This window comes from Ursus americanus, chromosome 33, assembly GCF_024610735.1.
Source record: "Ursus americanus isolate L20-20 chromosome 33, mUrsAme1.1.p, whole genome shotgun sequence".
Classification (NCBI taxonomy): Eukaryota; Metazoa; Chordata; class Mammalia; order Carnivora; family Ursidae; genus Ursus; species Ursus americanus.
Window position 1 is genome coordinate 18508229 of NC_142159.1, and position 20860 is coordinate 18529088.

Consider the following 20860-nt stretch of genomic DNA (forward strand, 5'->3'; position numbering starts at 1 on the left):
CCCCCTCCAAAACCAAAGGGGCACGTGGCCTGGTTTTAAAAGTCTCCAAAGCTGGGGCACCCAGGGGGCTCAGTGGGTTAAGTGTCTGCCTTTGGCTCAGGTCATGATGCCGGGGTCCTGGGATCAAGCCCCGCTTTGGGCTCCCTGTTCAACAGAGAGTCTGCTTGTCCCCCTGCCCCCCATCTCCTCTCCCCCTGCCCCTCCTCTCCTCTCCTCCCCACTCATGTTTGCTCATGCTCGTGCACTCTCTTTCTCTCAAATAAATAAATAAAATCTTAGGAAAAAAAAAAAAAGTCTGCAAAGCTGACCATCCCTCCTCGGCTGTCCTCGGCAGCCCTGCTGTATAGCTCACACCAGGGTGTGCAGCATATGCACTTTGGCCCTGCCTGAGCCCCCTACCAGCTGTGTGGTTCTGCGCAAGTCTCTTCACCTCTTGGTCGCTTGGTTTCTCCCTCCATAAACGGGAGAATAAAAACAGCACCCACCCCATAAGGCCGAGGTGAACGTGACCTGGGAAGTAGGTCAGGGCTTCTCCACCCCGCCACTGTTGACTCTGGGGCCCCAGGGCCTTGGTGGTGGGGGCACGGCAGGACGTACGGTAGCATCCCTGGCCTCTACCCGTTAGAAGCGGGTACTACCCTCCAGTTGTGACAATCACAAATGTCTCCAGACCTTGCTCAATGTCCCCTGGGGGACAAAATCACCCCTACCTGGGAACCGCCAGGGTAGCTGTAGCCCTTGGCTGAGTGCCTGGCGTGTGGGCGCATTACACAATAACACCTGTTGTACGTACAGCCCCTCCCAGCCGGGATCCTTGAAGACAGGACTGCCTAGCCCTTGTCTGTGGACTCAGCCCCAACAGGTGCTCAGAGGGGGAAGGGCGCGTAGGCAGGCAGGAAGGCGGATGGAGCAGACAGACGGCTGGATGGAACAGCAGAAGGACGGATGGGCATATCCAATTCTAGGAGTCCCTTGGACTAGAAAAATCCAATCCCTCCCGCACAATGACCTGGGCGTTTGCAGAGCAGAACATTCTAGGTGCAAATGTCTCAAATTCACAAAGCCCCTTCCCCAGCTGCTGGAGTGCAGCTGAAGCCCAGAGCTTAGCCTCCCTCCCCACCAGATGGGGGCCTCTGAGGTGGGGGCTCCCCTCCCCTCCTGGGAGCTTTGGGGACAGCTCAGGCCAACATCGACAGGGTTGGACTCCTCTGGGCAGTGATGTGGCCGGTGGCAGAAGCTCCTTCCCCAGGTAAGAGACACAAACCCTGGTTGAGAACCTGAAATGTGCCCCCATGCAGCTCCTGGGGTAACACGACCATCCCCACTGGATGCGACAAAACCACAGAGAGTCAAGCAGCAAAGTGACGCACCCACTGTGATACGGCAGGTAAGAGGGGAGCCGGCTCTGAACCCGTTCTGTCTTCATTCCATTCCTACATTCTCCCCTGAGCCCTGCTGCCTTCGGAAGTTAGCTGAGCCCTTGGACACTTGGCTCTGAGATGATGAATTAATAAAGGAAATCCAGGGGTTGAGTTGGAAGCTGGATTAATGGTTTTCAAATGACAGTTCTCAACCCACTGGTGGGTCACAAAATCAATCAGGGGGTTCCCCAGGCAGCATTCTGTTTCGTTTATGAATTGCTTGAGATATTTTTAAATATTTTATTATAATATTAATAAAGTCACATTTGGTATTACTTTTGATATGGTTTTGACAGTTCTGTTTCAGTTTGCACATACATATCCACACACATACAGGGGGTGTAGAATCTTCTACCGCTCTCCCCTCGTTCGCTCCTCTGCACCCACACTGGTCTCCCTGAGGCACCATGAATGTGCCAGACATGCTCTAGCCTCAGGACCTTTGCACTTGCCATCTTGGGATCCAGAATGTTCTTCCCCAGGTATCTTCTCCTGCTCTCACCTCCTCCAGGTCTTTACTCTTGGTCGTCTCCAGATGAGGCTGCCATGCCCAAAACAGCCCACAGAGACCCCCTGGGACTCCCCGATGGCCTTGTCTGCTACTTTTCTCTACGGTCCTCGTCAGCAGTGATGTTCGATGCTTTTATGCATTTCACGGTGTCCTGACTAGAACGTGAGCTCGTGAGGGATTCTAGTCTGTTTTGCTCACTGTTACGTCCCCAGCATCTGCTACAGTGCTCGGCACACGGCAGACACACAGTATCTGCTGGACACACACACACTCCTGTTCTCAGGGCTGTGGACTGTGGCCTTTTTTATTTTTAAAGATTTCATTCATCCATCTGACATAGAGAGAGCACAAGCAAGGGGAGCAGCAGTCAGAGGGAGAAGCAGACTCCTCACTGAGCAGGGAGCCCGATGCGGGGCTCAATCCCAGGACCCTGGGATCATGACCTGAGCTGAAGGCAGACGCTTAACCAACCGAACCACCCAGGCACCCCTATGGGTTGTGGTTTTAAAAGTTTAAAAATACTGGGGCGCCTGGGTGGCTCGGTCGGTGGAGCATCCGACTCTTGGTTTCGGCTCAGGTCGTGATCTCGAGGTCCTGGGATCGAGCCCTGGGTCAGCAGGGAGTCTGCTTCTCTCCCTCTCCCTCTGCCCCCCCACAGCGAGCACCCTCACGTGCGTGTGCGTGCTCTCTCTCTCTCTCTCTCAAATAAATCTTTAAAAAAAAAAATAAAGTAAAATAAAAGTTTAAAAATGCTGGAATGAATGACTACAAAGTTCCCGCCCACTGTTTTCGGGCTACCAGATATAGACCCACCCTGAGCCTGGGGAGGCCTCCATGCCCTTGGCCCATCCCACTTGAATCCGCCTGAGTTGCAGTGGGAACAGTGCCCCTGGCCAGTATCAGGTGGTGACCGGGGCGTCACAGTCAGACCACCAGGCTCCAACCCCAGCTCTCCTAGATGCTGACCGTATGAACACGGGGTCACTGTATCCCCCAGGCTGTAGCTTCCTGACCTATCACAAGGACAAGAACAGCGATCAGCTCTCGGGAGGCCGGGACACTGGACGGGAGGGCCGAATGAACCCACAGACGAAAGCGCCTGGTGTGAGGCCCGTGCTCACTGCTGGTACCGGTCCTGCTCATTGTCAGGGCCACAACATCATTACCATTATCTCTGCTATGCTTATGATTATTATGATTACTGCCTTGAGTCAGAGCCCAGCCCTGGGCCCTGGGGGAGATGTGCCGGCCTTCCCAGTCACAGGCCTGGCCCACGGAGCAACCGGCCACGGGCTGTGTCCAGGGACATCGATCATACGGTCATGGTCATGCCTGCATCCAGGGGACTATTCCCAGCAGCCCCGGGGCCAGGAGGTTCAAAGAGGAGTAAGACAAGTGTCAAGGGACTCACTGCCGGTGAGGCAGGCAAATATGGCAAGAGATGAGCCTCGAACCCCCAGCCTGAGCCATGCCCAGTGACAGCTGGGAGCTCAGCCTCGGGCACAGGGCCGCCCCTGCACAGAGCCTCACAGGGTGAATAAGGGTCTGACAGCCTCCCAGCAGAGCTGGTACCACAGGCTGCAGCCACAGCAGGAGTGGAGAACACGGAGCCTGGGACCCAGAGGAGCCGAAGACGTGAGCAAGGAAGCTGGTGGCTATAGGATTGGGAAGAGGTGTTTGGGGGAATTTGAATTTTATTTGGTAAGACAACAGGAAGCTCTCAAACAATCAGCAAATGGCAGAGAGCCTGTTTCGACCCCATGATACTAGCCAGCGATATCAGATACCACTAGAACAACACATGTCAAATGTTTGTCGAATGGAACCGAATTGCTGTAATCATTAAGTCATTTTGTTCTTACTTTTTGGTGAATAGGAGAAAGGGTGCAAAATGCCCATGGCAGCAGGAGACAGAGCAGGGAGCATAGGGGGACCCAAGCCACAGTCATGCCTCAGGAGATGCCCTCGTCCCCCGCTGCCCTGTTCCTGTGCTCCTGAGACCCAGGTAACCAGACACTGCTCCTTATCAGAAGAAAAATCAGGAAGCCCCTCCCTGGATAATTGAGAGCTGAACTGAGCCCTTCCCACCCATCTGGACAGGTGGCCAGACAAGAGCTGGCCACATGGGCCTTTGATGTTCCTGACCACACCCCAGCCCTGGGAGAGCCAACCCCAGCGAGCCCAGGAGGCCGGAGACCCGAGAAGCCACCGTGCACAGTGAAGGGGGCTTCACTATGCGTGTCCCCCACCCTTCGGAGAAGACCACGAGAGCTCAGGGAGGAAGGGACCCCCTCCTTGCTCTCTGCCCAGGGCTCAGAGCACAGCACACCCCACAGCGATAAGAGCTCCCATTCATTGAGTGATTGATTACCACACGCCAGCGCTTTCCATATATTTAAACCTTGCAACAGCACCCGAGAGGGTGTCATGACTGTCCCCGTGTTTATGGGTGATGAGGCTGAGCCACGGAGACACCAGGTCACTCAACTAAGCACACAGTGTCGGTGGCAGGGCTGGGCTGGTGAAAAAGCCCTCACTCGCGACCTCTCTGCTCTCTGCCTCCCCCAGAGGATGGATCACAAGACAGGAAGGGGGGCCCAGTGGGTGAAGGGGGTCCACCTCCTCCAGGGGGGGAGCCCGGACTTCACCTACGGTGCCCGAGGCTCTACTGCCGGGGTTATTGCCAGATAAACGACAGGACATCACACCGAATTTCGGATTAACAACCAATAATGTTTCAGCGTACGTGTGGGTTTTCCTCATCATCTTCCTTTTTTTCCCCGATAACTCTGGCCACCCTGCCACTGCCAGATGACCCAGCTGGCAGATAGAGGTGGACAGCCCAGGCCCTTCCCCTCAACCTCACCACCCTTAATTCACAAGCGTCACCCCCAAGCACACAGCACTCCTGTTGTCATGTCTATGGGTTGTGGTCTTAAAAGTTTAAAATCTCCAGGGGCCCTGGGTGGCTTAGTTGGTTAAGTATCTGCCTTGGGCTCAGGTCATGATCTCGGGGTCCTGGGATCGAGTCCTGCATGGGGCTTCCTGCTTGGCCAGAAGCCTGCTTCTCCCTCTGCCTCCCCTGGCACCCCCACCCAGCTTGTGCGTGCTCGCTCTCTCTCTCTCTCTCAAATAAATAAAATCTTTAAAGAAAAAAAGTTTAAAATCTCCAGGAGGTCTTAGGTAAAGAATCACCCCCTCGTCCGGAGCCTACCCCATGAGAAGGAGATTATGATCCATGTTGCAGACAAGGAAATTGAAGCAGAGGAATGAGGTCATTTGCCCGAGGGCACACAGCTAACCACCCAGAGCCGGTGAGCAGGATTCATACCCAGGATCAGCCTGCCCCCAAGCTAGTGGCCCGTCCGGAGGAGGGACGAGCAGGAAGCCTGGGGTACGGTACCTATAGCAGCCTGTGGAGAAGGATTGGAGGAAGCCATCAGACAAGGTCCAGCTCAAACCAGCACCGTCCCAGCTGCTCGCCTGTGGGAAAAAAAAAAAGAGGCCAGAAATCTAATTAGATGGTGTTCAAGGGCAAAGTTTCAACAAGCAGAGAGGGGTCATTAGCTCACGACCTGTGCACTCCAGCCCACCAGCTCTCCCATTCCTTCCCTAGCAGCTTCCCGAGCACAGGAAGGTGCCAGAAAGGGCCCAGCCCCCACCCACCATAAATCATTAACCCAGAAAACCAGCAACCGCAGAGCTATAACCCCATCTTCCCCGTAAACCCGTGCCACCACAGACCTTACTTTTGCTCAGTGCCCAGAGCCCCTGGGAACCCTGGTGGGGCCAACTAGACAATCCCCTTCCTCCTTTCTGGCTTGCAGGTGAACTCCAGCCCCAGAGGCAGGATCCTGCTGCGGCCTCTGTGCTCCAGAAGCTGGATCACGCCTGAACTGTCACGGACGTGGCCGGACTCTTCCTCGTCCCAGCCGTCCAGTGACCACAGCTCCCTGGAGTCCAGCCCCTCACACCAGCCCCGCCTGCAGCCCAGTTAAAGGCCATTCACTCTCTTTGTCTCTCCCCATCCTGCCCCACAGCGTTGGCCAGCTGGCGAGGGGCCACTGGCCTTGGCACATGGGTGTAAGGGAAGTAAACGGATGCAGAGAGGCAGATGGCCAGAGATAGGGGCAGAATCCCAAAAGCTCGGAGCTGAGAGCACAGTTTTCCCGGGCCTCAAAGTGGTGGCTCCACTGGGATTCCCAGGGCCTGCGGCCAACTTTGCCTGAAGTCCAAGCAGTGAGGGAACGGGCTCTCCCCGCTCTGTACTGGCACCCCTGATCCTGAGCTAGGGGCTGTCCTTCCAGACCTTTCTGTGGAGGGGAGAATCAGTCCTGGAGGGAAAGCATGAGCCCTCCAGTCCAATCAGCCCCTGCCACAAATGCTGCGTGTCTGCTTTCCTCTCCAATCTCAAAGCCTTTACTTTTATAACTGGCTTCCTAAATAAACATAGAATGCATGTAAATGGCAATTAATTAACAACAGCAAACATTCCCATAGTGCCTACTATGTCTCAGATGCTATTCTCAGCACTTAACAAATATTAACAGCTATTAATCCAAACTATGAGAAAATGAGGCCCAGAGTGGTTAAATAAGTTGCCCAAGATCACACGTCTACTAAGCGGCAGAGCTGGGGTTTGAACCCAGGCCGTGGGCCCCGGGGGCCACGCTCATTAGGTAACCACGCTCCAGGGCCTCTCAAAACCCAGACATAAGGTTGCACAGTCCACCCCAATCGCCCGAAGTGACTGCCTTCACTAGGTCCTTGGGAGTCCTGAACGTTCCATGAGTGTGCCTGCTTATCCCGGTACCCGTATACGTGTCTTGTTTCACACGGAGGCGGGAGGTGGGGCGGGGGGAGCACACTGCACCTGCTGGGCTAGACCTGCCTTTTTTAAGCTTTAGAAACTTGGAGATCATTTCACACCAGGACATAGACGTCAGCCTCACTCTTCTGAATGCCTGCGCAGTGTGCGGATTTTTTTTTTTGGAAATACCATAATTGATGTAATCTCTACCACTGGACCCTGAGGTGTCCCCGGGGTTTTGGCATTATGAACAAGGCAGCAACTAACATCCTCCGTACATAGGGCCTTGAGCAAATGGATACGTGAGCCTGTAGGGCATGTGCCCAGAAGTAGATCGACGGGGTCAAAGAGGAGGACTGCAATTTTCATGTCGGTTGAATGCAAATTACTTTCCACTAAGTAGGTGGCCGTGCCTCATAGTCCCACACTCAAAACTGTCAAGACAAAAATTTGATCTTCAGCAAAGGGCTTTGGGAAACAAACTAAAATATCTGCACATTTCCTTGCAAGTCGAAAGATCCAACAACAGCCATACAGCCTTCCTCATGTGGGGCCCTCCTCCCTGGGGCTCCACTTAGGAAGGAGCCGGGAGACGGACGCCCATTTTACAGGAGGGAAAAGGGAGGTGCCTAGCCCCAGCCCGTATGCAAACTGCTGCTCAAATACAATTTTTTGATGATGCAGAAACCCGGGATCCTTTCCCTCCAGGCCAGAAAGCTGTCCTCCCCTTTTTCCTCACCCTTCAGGGTTGAATCCCACTCTCTGCTCCAAGCCCGAGGCTTTCCCCAGGAAGGAAGAGAGACACCAGCATTCATGGAGCCCAAAGCTTTATCTGCCTTATTGCATTTACAGATGAGGAAACCAAGGCACAGAGAAGTAGGGAATCTGCCTGAGGTCCCAGAGCGGGCCTTGGCCCCAAACCCTCCTCTCCCTCCTTTAACCACACCGCCTCTCTGGACTCTGGGGCTGGAATCTGGAGGCGTCTGCTACAGGCTAATCGGGGGCAGTGAGGTCCCCAGGCAAGAATACAGAGCTGCAAGCCCCCTGCACACCCATAGCCCTGTGGCCACCATTTGTACACACATGCCCCTAGCCTCAGAAGGATGCAGGGGAGGGAGCAGGGGTCTCTCAGGGCAACCATCGCTGCCACGAGAGACCCTCACGGCGCAAGATGTAGGAAAACATTCAGGCTACCCGACAGCACATGGGTCCCACCACAGAGGAGCTGTGACACCTTGGACTAGCCCCCATCTCTGGGCCTCAGTTTACTTGTCTGCAAAGTGGGGACTAAAAAGTTGATACCTCGGGCACCTAAGTGGCTCAGTCAGTTAAGCGTCTGACTCTTGATTTTGATTTTGGCTCATGTCATGATCACAGGGTTGTGAGATAGAGCCCCATGTCAGGCTCTGCACTGGACATGGAATCTGCTTAAGATTCTCTCTCTCCCTCTCTCTGCCCCACCCCCTGCTCCTTCTCTCTCGCCATAAAATAAAATAAAATAAAATAAAATAAAATAAAATAAAATAAAATAAAATAAAATAAAATAAAATAAAAGTAGCACTTCTGCAGGTTATCAAGACAATTAAGAGCAAACACGTGTAAAGCTCTTGGAAGGGTCCCCAGGTCACGCTGGTATACGGCTGTCATTAACACTCGTAACACAGGCTGCGCTGAGCACAGCTCCGCCTTGAGAGCCAGGGACTCATCTCCACCAGCAGGCGAGCTGAGCCTCATGAGTGTCCTCATCTGTACAAAGGGGGTCCCACTACTGCCCCATGGGGCTCCCAGCAACACACCTGAGACCAATCACACAATGCTGGGAGGCTCCATCAGCACCAAAATGGGAGTCAGCAATCGGGACCTTGTGTCTGGATTCCATACCCCAGGAGTGGAAGGGCCCCTGGGGGGGCTCACGGAGGGACTTCACACTATGGGGATCTGGGGAAAGCCACCTGGGGCAGGCGGATCTGCCTGCGGGCTGGGCTCTGTCTCTGCAATCAGCATGACCACAGCCTCGGGCTTCCCCTCTGTGAAATGGGCCTGAGAGCTCCTGTGTAGACTGTGTCCCAGTTTGCTACAAGCTAGGAGCCAGGTCATGGGAGGGAATGTGTTTAAGCAAACAGGTGGAGTCACTTGGCTATTTCTTACTTTTTATTGATTTTTTTTTTAAGGCTTCCTTGAGCTATGCATGGTCTGGGAGCTCTCAAGGGGGGGAGCCTGAGCCAGAAGAAATGTGTTCTGATGCTCCGGAACCAAGCCTCTCTCTGAAAAGGGCTCCAGAACCTTCCTGCCATGACAGTCTCTGGCAAAAGAGGCCGTCCGGCTGGTGAAGGCGAGCCAGTGGAAAACCGAAGGTGGTCAGCAGAGTGCAGAAGCGGTTCGGATTGTGCTAGAAAAGTGCACAGAGGAAAAGGCCTGGAAGGAAACCCCCACAGATAGCAACGGTGTTGGGCTCAGGTGGGCATTATAAGAAGGGACAACAAAAATAACTGCTCCCATTTTTTTAAAAAGAACATTAAGGCAAAAACCTCACAGCGGGTCAGAACCAGGAAGCCTTTACGCTGAACACGGCTCTGCTCTGGCTTTTCAGGGGCGGAAGCCGAGCCACGGAGAGGCCAACACCTAAGGGCAGCAGGTAAAAGGGTGGGATCTGTTGCTAGATCTGAGTTCCGATCCCAGCTCTAACACTTCCTGGCAGCAGAGCTGACACCTCCCTCCTGAGCACCTGCCACGCAGAGGTCCTGTGCCAATGCAACGAGGTATTTCACACGGAGGACGCTCTCGGTGAACACTGGCCACTGCTATCTCCGTGACTTTCGCTGGGCTGAGCTCGGGCAGCAGGGACATAGATGACTTTTCTCTTGGGGGCCAGCTCTTTGAAAACAACTGCCAAGACTGGACGGGCAGGCCGACCCCCGCAACAGTGCTCTTTCCAGCTACACTGGGCAGAATGGCTAGGGGGAGGCTGTGCTTTTCGGCCACATTCAGTCAGGGTGAGATAGAGAGGAGCCAGGGAGGAGTCCCAGCTCCCGGGCTGCAGGGTGGGCCCCAGTGGGGTAAGCTCAGTGACCTGGACCACCCAGCTTGCTCAGAGAGGCCAGCGTGAGCACCTCCCTCCACCCTCAGCAGCCCTGCTCACTAGAGCAGGTGTCTTCCCGGCTCTAATTTAATCAAAAAGCTTATCAGTTCCTCCTCCCTCTAGAGTTCAAGGTCCATCCAGCCCAGAGGCCCAGTAGGAAACCCTCCACCAGCCTGCACCTGCCCCTCCTCCCTGGCTCACCCCACTCAGAGCCATCTCTCACTCCCAATCAATGGAGTGGTCCCAGCCTGCTTTCCAGGATGGGGCCTGGAGAACTAGCCCTGGAGGGCTCCTGAAAGTCAGGGAGGCTGCTGGAGTTGGCACGGGGAGGGCTGGCCTCTGGAGAGAGAGGCCAGTGGGAGAGGGGAGGGTGGGCAGGGGTCCAGACAGGCAGAAATTCAGTCCCAGAAGCTGGGCAAGCGGCAGGTGTTGGCCTATCCAAGTCAGGCAGCCTTGCTACAGGAAAGGTGACTGCCACACAGCCTTGGTTGGAGATGGAGACACACAAGAAATAGGTTCTGGCCCACGCACCCATCTCAAACCTGGTCTCAGTGGCACCTGTGTGCGTCCCCTGGAAGCCAGGAGAAATGTGCGGGACAGGGGAGCAAGAGCCGGTGCTTGGGCTGGTCAGAACCAGGGCTCCTCCGAGCAACTGGGCCCTCCCAGAGTTTTTCTGTGGCTTTTGGCCTTTTGTCAGACAGACCCTTGGCTGACCTGCCCCCAACCCCCTGCAGTCACAGTGACCCTTACACAACACACACACCCTCAGACCCTTCCTTGTGGCCTCCAGAATGAAGTCTAGGATCCAAGCAAGGCCCTCAGTGACTCGTCCCTCCCCCCTTTCCACTACCCTCTCTCAGAGTTCAGCAGCTACTAAAAACGCTGCCCCAGCCCTCATGAAGGCTCTTCAGGCCCAGGACCTTGCCAACCTGTTTTATATTCCTGGGCCTTTTGCTCAGGCTGTTTATTCCCTCCATGTAGAACTCCTGCCCACACCAGCAGGCAAACTCCTACTTAACCTTCAAAACCCAGACCCAGTTTCTCCTCCCCAGACCCATTTCATGAAGTGGTTCCCAAAGCTAGCTGTGAAGCTTAAAAAAAAAAAAAAAATACATGTGTTCCAAGCCCATGACTCTGACAGCTCAGGGATGCAGCCAGGGAAAGTCTATTTTCAAAGGGCACAGCGATTCTGGGGCATGTACAGCCCCTATTATAACAGCCCGCCCTCCCCGCCAGTGGATTATAACTTCCTTTCATCTCCGTGCCAGGAGCACCAGCCCACACACAGGACGACAGCCGCTGAACGGCACTGAGTTAAGCCTAGAATCGGAGAAGCTTCCCCTGCCTGGGACCTACTCGCTGTGTCCCTGGGCCTGGGGGAGCTGTGGGTATGGGCTTCCTGCTGCATGGAAAGAGGGGCCTCGCCCAGGTGGGAACCCCAGCCCCCTCAGGTATCCTCTGCCCTGTCCAAAAAGACCAGAGCCCGGTGGGGGGTGGGGAGAGGCAGGGGGGGCAGGGGGCGGGGGGGGATGCAAGCTGTGGGCTGTGCACCTGGTGGGAAGAAGGACAGGTGTACTGTGTGCAGGGCGGCAGGATGCCTACAGCTCTGCCCTCCGTGCAAGGGGCCACCTGCTGGAGCCTCCGGATGCAATCCTGGAGAGAAAGGGCACCTCCCCCAAGGAAACACCACGGAGCTATAGCAGGAGGCGCACAGCCAGAATCCAGAGCCTGGGAGAGAGACAGGCTAGACCGCAGGCAGCTATTCCCTCTCTGTGCCTCCTGTCCTCAGCTGTCCTGTGCGGGTGTAAATTGAAATGACATCTGACCACGCTGGTGGGGTCTTAATACATGCTAGCTCCCTGCCCGGAGTTCCTGCTGCTCTTTGAGGACCGTCGTCCCATTCTGCAGACTGCCCCACTGAGTCCAGACTGACCGCCCACCAGACTACCGGCCCTGTCCTTTGTGACCCTCATCACGCTTGAGGTCACGAAATGATGGTCTTCAAAATGACAGCTGACATCTCCTGGTGCCACTCCACGGCCGTGCACCAAGAGTGCTGGACAGTTTCATTTCGTTAATTTAATTCCCCCAACCGATGAGGCGGAGACTGAGGGACGTTCCCCAGGCCACGCAGCGCCTGGGTGGGGAGGCCCTGGGCTGTGAGCGGGGAGAGCTAGGGCAGGACCCTGGTAACAAGTGGTGGGTGAGTGCATGGGTGAGTGGGGGGAGCTTCTTTCCTGCCCCTCCCCAGCCTCCAAATGCCAGAGGGACAAGGAGGCCAGCTCCCCCACCCACGAGACTCCAGGCCACTCAATGGGCTTCCCTAGCAGGAAGGGGGAGGAAGGCGCCAAGAGGAGCATCCTCCAGGCTACGGGCAGGGGTGAGGCTTGGTCAAAGGCTGAAGCCTCAGACAATGGAGGCTCTGTCCCAGCCCAGAGTAGGCGTCCCCACCCCCTAACCTTCTTCCCCCATTGACTTCCTAGGTGTGCCCCTGCTCAATGATCCCTAGGCAGGACAGGCGGGGAGCAGCCTCCAGGAGGAGGCCTCTGGGCAGAAGAGCCCACCCACTTGGCACCTCTCCAGGGGGGATCCCTGGGGGCTGTTGCCTGGGAAACCAGAGCCGGCCTGGAGAAGCTGCTGGACCACCTATATAAATAGGGCTGCCCCAGATGGGTCCTCAGTCCCCTCCCCCCTCACAGCCCCCAGCGCATTAACTGCTCCGTCTGCATGACCCAGCCCAGGCAAGAGCCTCAGGGCTGAAGGGCCAGGGGCAAAGCCTCCCACCATGGGCTGAACTGTCCTGCCCTCACCCCTGGGGGTCCTAGACCCTCAGCCATGTCCTGGCTGTTCCACGTGATGGGGTCCCATGGCCTACAATCTGGAGGCCAGAGGGGGCAGCATCAACTTTGTGCCACCCCTTCACCCTTCCGAGCCTCGGTTTCCCCGGAAGCCCCCCTCTCAGGCAACTTAGCGCCAGTGTGGCTCCGGCCCGCTCATTCTAGCAACAGGGCATTTCCATGATGGAACCAAACCTGACAGGTGAGCTTCCTTCCCTCCCTGTCAGACGTGGGAAGCTGAGGCTCAGACTGGCAACGCGTTTGCCTCAAGTCCCCAGAAGCACAAGGCAGGACCAGGAGAGGAAGGTGTGTCTGACTCCATGCAACTCAGCAGAGCTGACGGAGGGGACGGGTGGAACGTCCAGGCTGCAGGAAAAGCCCAGGCAGGGGCAGAGAGGCCAAAAGAGCTGGGCCTTCCAGGCAAGGGCACCTCCCCAGGAAGGCGGCTAAGCCTGCCGATGAAAGCAGGGGTGAGGGAGAGCGGGCAAGAGGCACGTCCCAGCCACCCACCCCGGCACACAAGTGATGCCAAGGGCAGGAGCCAGGATTGCCAGGGTGGCTCCCAGCCACTCAGCAAGCTGACCTAAAGCCTTGAGGAGAGGGGGGCTGAGGCCTGACTGCTTCACCCCCAGATGCCCACGATCAGGTAGCTGTCCCAGGAGCACCCAAGGTCCCTGAGTGGCCTCAGGACAGTGAGACCCCCCAGGACCCTCCAGGAGCATGGAACTGCGGGCTGCTGACCAGGAGCCCCATGGACTCTGGGCCCGCGTTCCTTCCAGATCAGAGCCTAGGGCAGGGCTTCTGGGGTCAAACCGTATTCCAATCCTGGCTCCACTACTTGCTAGGACCTGCCTAGCTGTGTCTGCACTAGGGGGAGGGAGGTATCTCGGGTGAAGAGGGATGAATAAGGAAAGGAGCACTGCCTGGCATGGGCAGGAACCCACCAGAAGGCACGGCTCATTACTGCACAACAGGCAGCGGCCAGGACACTGAGCACTGTGCCCCCCAGATGTCGCAGATGGAAGCTGACCGACTGCCACGGCCCCCTCCACGCCGGCCGCCCTGGCCCGCCGCCCTCACCCTCCCTCAGGGCTCTGGGGGCTGGAGCTGAGGGAGGCACCCTGGGCTCCCCACTGCACCCAGCAAGCATCCCCTCTCTGTTGGGACCTGCGTGCTGCCCCCCTCCCCCGGGGCTGTATGGACTGGCTTCCATAAGCAGAGAATTCGGGGTTCAGTCAGGGAGATGGACTCCAGCATTGCCCCATACGGGCCGAGTGCCTCCTGCTTCCCACCCCAGGGGCTCAGAGACCCATAGCTCTTCAGCCCGTGGGCCTTCAGATGGGGAAACCCCGGCGCCCTCCCCCTTAGACACGTGGACCCCCACATAGACAACAGGAAGGACCCTGGACTCTGAGTTAATGCCAGAATGGGAGAAGCCTGGGGGCTGGGAGCGGGAGGAGCATGTGAGGAGGGGGCTGTCTTTCTGGGGAGAAGGTGAGGCAGCCAAGAGACACCTCGGCTCCTCTCTCCTCGATCATTCCCTGCCAACATAAAGATGGCATATGACTGCTCTTCTTAAGGATCCAGTATCCAAAACCACACCAATCCCACATCAGCTCAAGCCACCACCAGATTCCCCTGCTCCCCTTGTGCAAACATCGCCCGTGCCCCCTGTCCAGGACACCCCCCATTCTGTGCTGAGCTATCTAGGTGGGGGGTGTCTGCGCCCACTGCTCCGAGATGCCCAAACCAGTGGGTGTGCCTGGGCCCCATCCCTCCCTTCCTGCCACCCTCTGTCTGCTCCCCTCCCTCTGGGACGGCTCCCACCCCACCCCCTTTCCTCCCACAGGACCAGTGGGCCAGTCCCGGGCTCAGGACTCCGACCTGATTCGAAGATGCCTCCCTGGGTGCAACCTCGCCTGTTCCGTGGTTTTGGACACCCTCTGTGCAGTGACACCTCCGGCCTCACCTTCCTTGAACTCCATCCAGGCTTCTCCCCTCATGCCTGCTCAGCGTGTCCGCGCCGTAGTCGGCCGGGCACCCTGACGTCAACATCCACACCAACTCGCAACCCCTCCCCGACTCCTCCCAGCCTCCCAGCTCACCTGATGGACGCACCAGCCTGCCAGGGGCTGGGGCTCAGGCCTCCGCCTCACCTTGACGCCCCCTCTCTCTCACCCCCACATCCCATCCCTCAGCAAGCCTTGTTGGCACTACCTTCTAAACCGGTCCAGACTCTGACCACTTCTCACCACCTCCCTGCTGTCACCCCGGCCAAACCATCCCCATCTCTCATCTGGACCATTAAAATAGCCCCTGACCAGTCTCGTTTCCACTTTCACCCCTCACCGCACATACTTTGTTCTCTACACAGCTGCCCGCGATGCCTCTGCTCAAACCCTCCAGTGCTTTCCTACCCCATTCAGAGTGGAAGCCAGGATCCTCTCTTTGCCCTATAAGGCTCTACATGGTGTGCCCCCCCCACTACCTCCCAGACTGCAGATCCTACCTCTCCCCACATAACTTACCCTACCCCAGTCACAATGACTGTCGTGCAGCTCCTCAAACACCCACGCGTGCCCCGACCTCAGGGCCTTTGCACTTGCCGTTCCTCTTCCTAGAATGCTCTTTCCCCAAACACACGCCTGGATGGCTCTGTCACCTGCTTCAGAGCTCTGCTCAAAGACAGGCCTTCCCCATCCATCCTCTCTGAAATAGTACACACACATCCCCATCACGCCACTGCCCAGTCTTCAGAGCATTTAACGCCTCCGAACATGTGGACGTTTCAGTTGTTTCTATCAGTTTCCTCCTCCTAGAATGTGCACGCGACAAAGGTGGGAGCCTTAGCATTTTGTTCACGCTCTCTCCACGGCCCTGGAACGGCACACAGCACACCTCAACACACACCTGCTGAACGAAGGAAGGGATCCCTGGTCCCACGCCGGCCCCGGGCTCCGTCCCACCACCACCATCAGGGGCAGGGAGAAGGCGGCCAAGGCCCGTAGGGCCCCCACTCCTAGGACTGTGGCTCCTCCTCTCTGAAATCAGCCTGTGGCCAGGACAGCTCCTCCCAGGAGAGCTTCGCAAACAGATCCACTGCCAAGCTGGGCAAGAGGCGGTTCCCCAAAACCAGTGTGGGAAGAGGTCTGGGGCCAACGCCAGGGTGTGATCAGAGAGGGTGGGGCAGGGCTGGAGGAAGGACTTGGACTATTTTTAAAAACTCACTCCCAAAAAGCCTACGTTCTTGTTCTGATGAGTCAGAAGCATGTGGCCAAGAGAGGGGACAGGACCTCGGAGCCCCAAAGGCCGCCCCCGTCGGCCACTCTGGCGGGCAGGTGCACACACAGGCCTTCCCCACGCAGGCAGGTGAGAGACCCGGGCACACACTCAGCTTTCCAAGGAAGGGCAGGCAGTTTCCAGCTGTGAACGCGGAGGCGAGGCCCAGCGTCTCCACTGTGCAGGCTAGCAGGCCAGAGAGCAGAGGAGGCCTCATTTCAAAACCCACTAGGGTCCAGTCTGGCTCCAGCCCCTTTCTTCAGGCCCAAGCTCTGTCTCTCTCAGGAAGGGCACTGTATGTTGTCCCACAAGAGAGGTCTGGACAAAAAAAAACCTTCTCAAACTTAGAGCTAAAAATACTCAGCCCATCCAACCAAGGCAGGGCGAGCTGGCCAGGCAGCCTCGGAGGCCCTCCTGAAATGCAAGCCTGGCACATGTCCCAGGGGACCCAGAGGCCTTCGCCGCAGGGCCCAGCACAGTTCTGGCTGAGCTCTCAAAGCAACCAGCACTTCAGTCCAAACCACCCCCCCCCATAGCGATGCACCGCCTTCCCCCAGCAAGAAGTGCGTCTTCCAGCTGCTCTCTGTTCTCCCCACCTGCGAGGGAGTGTCAGAAATTCATGTCTTCCTGCCAGCCCCACGGGAGGGGGGGGCGGTCATCCCACGAGGGGGCGGGATCAGCCCCATTTTACAGATGAGGAAACTGAGGCTCAGAGACGTAGAGAGATTTGTCCGAAGTCCAGAAGCTCCATGATCAGACCCGAGGTGAGTCTGGGTCTTGCCCCTATGGCAGGCTGTCCTCTCCCTCAGCAGGCCAGGGGGTCCAGCCCACCCCCTCACGTTTAACTGCACACCTGGGAGGGGTCACTGCCTGGGGCTGTGGGAAGGCAGCAGAGACACTGGACTGGGCGTGTGGGGGGGCAGGGAGACTGGAGGGTGGTGTCAACCACAAAACGGCTTTGCCCTGAATCCCGCTGTCCTGGGCTGGAGTCGGACCGGGGACGCTGACCCAAACAGAGAGCTGGTTCCAACCACCGGTCCCCCTTCATTACCAACTCGAACAAGTTCCAAGCCAGTGCTCACCGATGCAGTAACAGGGCTCTTCGGAACAGCTAACTCCGATGCGGCCCCCAGCCTGGCCTACAAAGAATTCCCAGACTCCCTCCTCGCGCTGCTCCTGCCCTTAGCACTGGAACCACGTGGGGCGCCCTGAGCTGTGAGCCCCCCCCACCTCTGTCCCACTCCCAGAGAGGCGGCCGCCTGCCCAGTGAGAAATGGGGGGCCCCACGGTACTCAGGGCTGGCCCCGCTCTAAAGCAGTCTCTGGCCCTGTGGTGGCAGGTGGGGGTCCTCAGGTGCCCCCTTTTGCCACCATCGTGCCCCAGGTATTGTTTTGAGAAGCATGACCTCTGAGATCAAACCTAGTTGGGTCCTGACTCTCGGCTTCCTCGCTGTGACAATAAGATTGATGCCACTGCTCTGGTCCCTGGCCCCCTCTTCGGCAGGAGAACCACAAGAATCCCCACCACATGGGCTTGTTATAACGATTAAATGAAATAACGGTGCCCACAAAGAGCCTCGCTGAGAGGCTGGAACACAGTAGGTGCTCAAGACATGTTTGTGGAGTGAATTAATGCACAAGGACCTCCTTCTACCTGGACAGCAGACCTGGCCAACAAGGATGGTGCCCCGGGTAGAGCTGAGGTCAGTGACAGCAAGGCTCCAGGGGGGGCAGCCTCTCCCGCAGTGTCTGACCGTGCAGCAACCCCCCCCCCGAAGGCAAACGGTGCCCGGTGACGTGCTCCCGGAGAGCCAGCAGCCCGCCTGACCCTGAGGCTGACACGCAGCCATAGAAGCTCTCCCTAAAGCCTCCACCCGCCTCCTGCTGCTTTTCAAGGGAAGATTCCAAGAAATGGGGTCAAAGTCAGAAAAGGGGAGGATCCCCAAACCAGACAGCAACGCGAAGTTCCCTTAGTTGGTGCGAAACAGGGAAACAACCGAAGTCAGTGCATGGTGCCAGGGAGACATTCCAATTCCCCGAATCCGTGCAGGCGAGCGGAGGCGGGGTCTCGGAGCTGGGGCAGATAGACCCTTTCTGAAGAGCACCCAGACTGGAGATGAGCTCTGCGGAGAGCTGCAAGTATCCGGATGCCTCCATGCGCTCGCTTGATCCCAAATATATTCTGCTATATTCAGAGACAACAGTCTGCGTCCAGGCCATAAACTCACAGTGACCCCAGACATGCCCAGGGCTGTCCCTCGGCACAGGGTCAGGAGTATCCTCAAGTGACCTACGGAAAGAGAGCAGTCCCGGGAAAATGGGACCCAGCGCTCTGCTTCCTGCTCGCAGCTAGAACACCAAGCAGGGGCTCACTGCTGGCCAGAGGGGCAGATGCACGCAGGGACAGCTGGCCACTCCTGGCCAAAACTGAGCCCTTGCCAGCCTCATCCAAGGCCTGTCCTAGTGGCCCGGGTGTTGGTCAGAGGACAGGGACACCATCTCCTTCCAAATCAGAGTGCACACCAGGAAGTGAGTGATGGAGGTCACACACCTACACGTGTACCATCCGTGTTAGAACCGAGGTCTCCGGGCCCTGCTCCTGGCTCTGGGAATCTTTAAGATCAACAGCATTCAAGGTCAGTGGAGTGGGGCGCGCGGGGGGGAGGGGGGACACAGAAAAGCCAGTCTTCATCTCTCTGGATCCCTCTGCCATCCAAAAACACCCCTTAATCATTCCACAAATATTTACCAAGCATTCTGTATACCAGGCACCACGGAAAGTTCTGGAGATTTGCTGACGGGCGAGACCGGCCTGGTGCCTGCCCTTCTGAAGGCCGCAGTCCTTCAAGGAGGCATGTACCACACTACACAAATCCACACATCACTACAAACCAGGATACTACGAGGTGAGGGAGAACAGCAGGGCTCAACAGAAAATTCGGTGGACGGCCGCCCATTCTGACTCTCCTCTCCCAGGACCAATGCCGGTCCCGTGTATGCCACGTGGTCATCTGATGACCGGCCCGACATCGCAACCCCACAGAGCCGGGCACCGCAAGACCTGGCGAGGACCGGGTCGCTTCTGCCAGGGCCTCTGCCTCCGGGTGGCCTGGGCCAGGGCACCCAGCTGCTCCGGCCACCAAGGGCCTTCCCGCCTTCCAGCGGATGTGTGCACTTGGTCCAAACCGGATCGTTTGTGCATCCAAGGAATACAGGATGTTGTGGGCTCTTTTTTCCTCTTTTGCTTTTTTCGTGGGGGAGGCGGTACTGGATTTCAAAATTTCCATCCCACCTGGAATCAGGCGGTTAGTGTGACTGTCACATCTAAGACAGCGGTTCTCAACTGGGGCTGATTTTGTCCTCCCGCCCCGGGGAGGTTTGGCCAAGTCTGGAGATATTCTCGTTGTGGCCGCTCTGCAGGGGAGGGGGGATGCTACTGGCACCTGGCGGGGAGAGGCCAGGACGCTGCTGGACATCCTCCAGGGCACAGGGTGGCCCCCCCCAGCACAGAATTACCTGGCTCAGGGTCAACAGGGCCGAGGCGGAGGCCCCCGATCTCAGGGCACCAGGTCAAGTCCTTTGAGGATCGAGGGCAGATACTGCCTGTTAATGCGGCCGTCATCAGTCACAGGGACACAAAGACCAGAGTTGTTGCCACTGGTTTCCATGGCGGATAATGCCAGGCTACACGTCTAAAGACATCGCATTTCGCTATGGTTACTGCGTTCTGTGGCTCTTCCCCGCCAGGCGGTGGGGGCAGAGACCACAACCTGCTTCTCTGTGCATTCCTACCACCTGGCCCAGCCTCTGGAACATAGAAGGTGGGGCCAGAGGGAGAGGCAGAGGGAGGGACAGGACAGACTGTGACCTCTTGAGCACGGACCACACCGGACGCCTCTCCCGCCCTGGGCACCCAGCACGGCAGTTGGCACTGAGCAGCTGTCTCTGCGTTGATAAATCAACAACCAGACTGCGAGCTCTCTGAGGCCAGGGGTTGTGCCCCACTCCCCAATGTGTCCCCAAGCCCGGTCTAGCGCATGGCTCAACCTTCAACGTTTATTCATTGGTACCTGCTCCGTGGAGCTCACGGCCCGGCAGGCGGAGGAGAATGGCACAGGTACCCACAGTAGATAACAGCGGAGCTTCTTGGGGGGACGTCTGGGGGGCTGCAGAAACTCCTGAGAGGGGCCTGAACGTAGATGGGGGTGGGGGGACCTATCCATCGATTAATGCTCCTCAATGAACAAAAGCATGGGACACTTGGCAAAGAGCGCACCTGAGCAGGAGAGAGGGAGGGAAGAAGGTAGGAAGGGGGCCTCCAGCGGGAGTCAAGGGATTGCTCCTCTCTCCCCAGAGACAGGCCCAGACGCTCATTACCCATGCCAAGCGGTATCGCACGGGTGGAGTCCAGGGCCCAGGCACCGGGCACAGACAAAAGGCGACAGCTCCTTGGGCTGTCCAATGCCCCCAAGAAGAGCCAAGATCAGCATCCTAATGCCTCCCATCTACTAACCGCTCAGTAAGGGCCCAGAGCTAGCCCAAGCCCTTTACTCCCGTCGTTACTTAGTCTTTACAACAACCCCCTGAGAGAGACACTACAATCATCCTCATTTACAAATCGGGATACAGAGGCACGGAGCTGGTAAGAAAGTTGCCCAAAGTCACATGGGCAGTCGACGGGAGGGCTGGGCTCCGAACCCAGGCCAGCTGGCAATGGGGCTGTGCCTTGGAGCTCCCTCATTCCTCAGCCACTGGCCAGCTGCCAGTCAGCTGGGCTCCCGGGCTGCCTGGGAAAACCCCCGGGTGAGCAGACAGGACTGCAGGGACCCTGGGGAGCCCATAGGAGACGGTCCCTGTAGGACAGCACCTCAGGAGGAGAACTGGGGGTCTAGCAGACTAAGTGCTCTGACCCAGGGCCCCCGGA

General features: G+C 57.3%; 1 protein-coding gene across 6 annotated transcripts in view; it reads right to left on the minus strand.

The window, feature by feature from the left end:
- The window catches only part of ARHGEF10L (Rho guanine nucleotide exchange factor 10 like), a 143245-nt gene that overhangs the window by 102723 nt on the left and 19662 nt on the right, over positions 1–20860 (minus strand). For 5 of the 6 annotated variants that reach the window (XM_087858280.1, XM_087858277.1, XM_087858278.1 and 2 more), the window contains one exon: positions 5336–5415. In XM_087858280.1, coding sequence (XP_087714406.1) covers positions 5336–5372 — 37 coding nt within the window. In that variant the 5' untranslated portion in view covers positions 5373–5415. Of the gene's footprint in view, positions 1–5335; positions 5416–15568; positions 15593–20860 lie in introns of those variants that run through there. The other variant, XM_087858279.1, reaches the window with a different exon arrangement.